The sequence below is a fragment of the Protomyctophum parallelum genome (genome assembly GCF_964188405.1).
Source record: "Protomyctophum parallelum genome assembly, chromosome: 16".
Lineage (NCBI taxonomy): Eukaryota > Metazoa > Chordata > Actinopteri > Myctophiformes > Myctophidae > Protomyctophum > Protomyctophum parallelum.
Window position 1 is genome coordinate 22,034,987 of NC_139711.1, and position 2,500 is coordinate 22,037,486.

The following is a 2,500-nucleotide window of genomic DNA, read 5'->3' on the forward strand; positions in this document are numbered from 1 at the left end:
GATAGAGGGACATGTAGTCATACTGGGGGAGAGAGAGAGAGAGAGAGGGACATGTAGTCATACTGGGGGAGAGAGAGAGAGAGAGAGAGAGAGAGAGAGGGACATGTAGTCATACTGGGGGAGAGAGAGAGAGAGAGAGAGAGAGAGAGGAGAGAGAGAGGGACATGTAGTCATACTGGGAGAGAGAGAGAGAGATAGAGGGACATGTAGTCATACTGGGGGAGAGAGAGAGAGAGAGAGGGACATGTAGTCATACTGGGGGAGAGAGAGAGAGAGAGAGAGAGAGAGGGACATGTAGTCATACTGGAGAGAGAGAGAGAGAGAGAGAGAGAGGGACATGTAGTCATACTGGGAGAGAGAGAGAGAGAGAGAGAGAGAGGGACATGTAAAAAAGTCCCGGAATGTACTTGAGTGAAAGTGCTAACGTATTGGCATCAACCTGTACTTAAAGCACTCAAAGTAAAAGTAGGCCTATTAATTGTGCAGAATGTCCCACTTCACATGAAACAAAGTCTACCTACAAATAAAAACCTCTGGGTTTCCGAGGCTAACCTACGAGCTCACAATGTATCGCAGTGCGAGTCATGCGACGCATTGTAAGCCTCAAGGGTGAGGTTGCTTCTCGCCCCAGGGCGTCTTACTGGTAATAATAATCAAAGTAACTTTACTTAAAGTTACTTTACACTACTGGATATATACCATAGATGCACGGGGTACCTGTGCATGTGAGGGGGGGAGGCCCTTGCGAATGTAGACCCAAACAAGGCGTCCTTGCCGAGGGAGATGTTGAACTTGAGGAACTGGGGCTGGCCGAGGTGAAGCAGGGACCTCCAGAAGACTCCCGGGGGGACCTCCTGGGTCACTCTCCTGCCCACCTCCACGCTGCCGCTGTCTATGCTGCTGTTGCGTCCCGCCCACGGACCTGAGAGAGAAGAAGAAGCCATCGGGACTGGAATACATTACAATTGACCATATGCAGACCGCGCCCATCTTGCCAGCAAGGTGCTATAACTAGATGCAATTTCCCATTGACAGCCCATTTATCCAAACAGAAAAGTCCTATCCGATTGTTGACGTCCAAATCAACAACATTACAGCTGTTCATACAGCTGCAAGCTTGAATTATTCAAGCATGCAAAACCATTGCTGCTCACCCGCCTCCACCCCAGCTACCACCTGTCGTTTTGGATCTGCTGTTTGGGCACCGAGTCCCTATGGTTGGGACTGATGCGCTTGATCCGAGTATACTAAAAATTCATCGCCAAACCATAATCCATATATTGCTCATTTTATATTCCATATATATATTCCATCCATTCATGAGTTGTCCCGACTGAACATACATTAACTTAAAGGTATATTCAGTGATTTCACTTAATTCAAATATCACTTATATTTTTGTTTTGTTGTGATAATCCTCTCTACTATAGAGTGTGCTGACCATATAAGGAGGTCCTCCCTGTCCCCAGTTTAACCCCTGGGGGTCAAAAAACCTTAGGTTTCGTTTTTGGACTCTCTATCCTGATTGGACGAAAGGCTTTGGGTCCCAGCCAAAAACGAAACCTAAGGTTTTTTTGAGTGAAATCACTGAATATACCTTTAAAGACCTCAGCCCTATATACATTTCAGCCATTTGAAAATAACCGATCTACAAGCTCACAATGTGTCACGAAGCGACGCATTCCAAATTCTGGACTTTTTACTTGTTGTAACGGAGTATTTCTATGTTGCAGCATTGATGCTTTTGCTTAAGTAAAACAAATACGAGTAACTTTTTCCACCACTGAAGGCTTGTGGCAGCACGTTCGTGTCAGTGCAGCCGCAGACAGCACAAATAATGCTCAACGTTTAGAGACGTGCATAGAGTGAGCGACGCATCATCAGCCGGGCTAGCCCTCCAAGCAGAACCCAATGGTACTGAAGTTTCTGACTTTTTGACGACACAGACCATTGGGTCCTGTTCCAGCAGTATCCTGCCACCTGGTACGCGGACATACATAAAACATAAACAACGTGGATAACGCGTGAGGGCTTCTGAATATGTGAAGTATAAGTACCCATACATGCCGCTGCGAATATCTCCTGTGGCGCGGAAGCCGTTAAGTATTTTTAATCTTTGTTTGACTGATTTGGTCGCTTTGATTCTTCTCTTCCTTCCTTGTTTATTGACACCTCATTGTACCGCCTATCTGGCTAGCTAGTGGCGCTATAGCTATGACAGAGCAGATCAGAGGCAGGGACGTAGCCGCACAAGCCAATCGCACACCGGGAGGCGGTACAATAAACGGTAAACAAACAAGAAGAAATAAAGCGACCAAATCGGTCAAACAAAGATTAAAAATACTTAACGGCTTCCGCGCCACAGGAGATATTCGCATCGGTTTGTATAGGTACTTATAGTTCACGAATTCAGAATAACTTAAACTAAAAAAGGCCGTCAAACGCTGCAGATACGATCTTAGAGAGAATATTTATGTCCGCGTTCCAGAATTCCCATACG

The 2,500-nt window shown here is 45.9% G+C and overlaps 1 protein-coding gene across 1 annotated transcript in view; it reads right to left on the reverse strand.

Annotated features, from left to right (window-relative positions):
- tenm2a (teneurin transmembrane protein 2a) overlaps positions 1-2,500 on the reverse strand; it is a gene marked incomplete at its 5' end in the record, with an annotated part of 299,282 nt that overhangs the window by 89,618 nt on the left and 207,164 nt on the right. Inside the window, 2 exon segments of the mRNA XM_083786230.1 lie at positions 718-755; positions 758-922. Coding sequence (XP_083642356.1) covers positions 718-755; positions 758-922 — 203 coding nt within the window.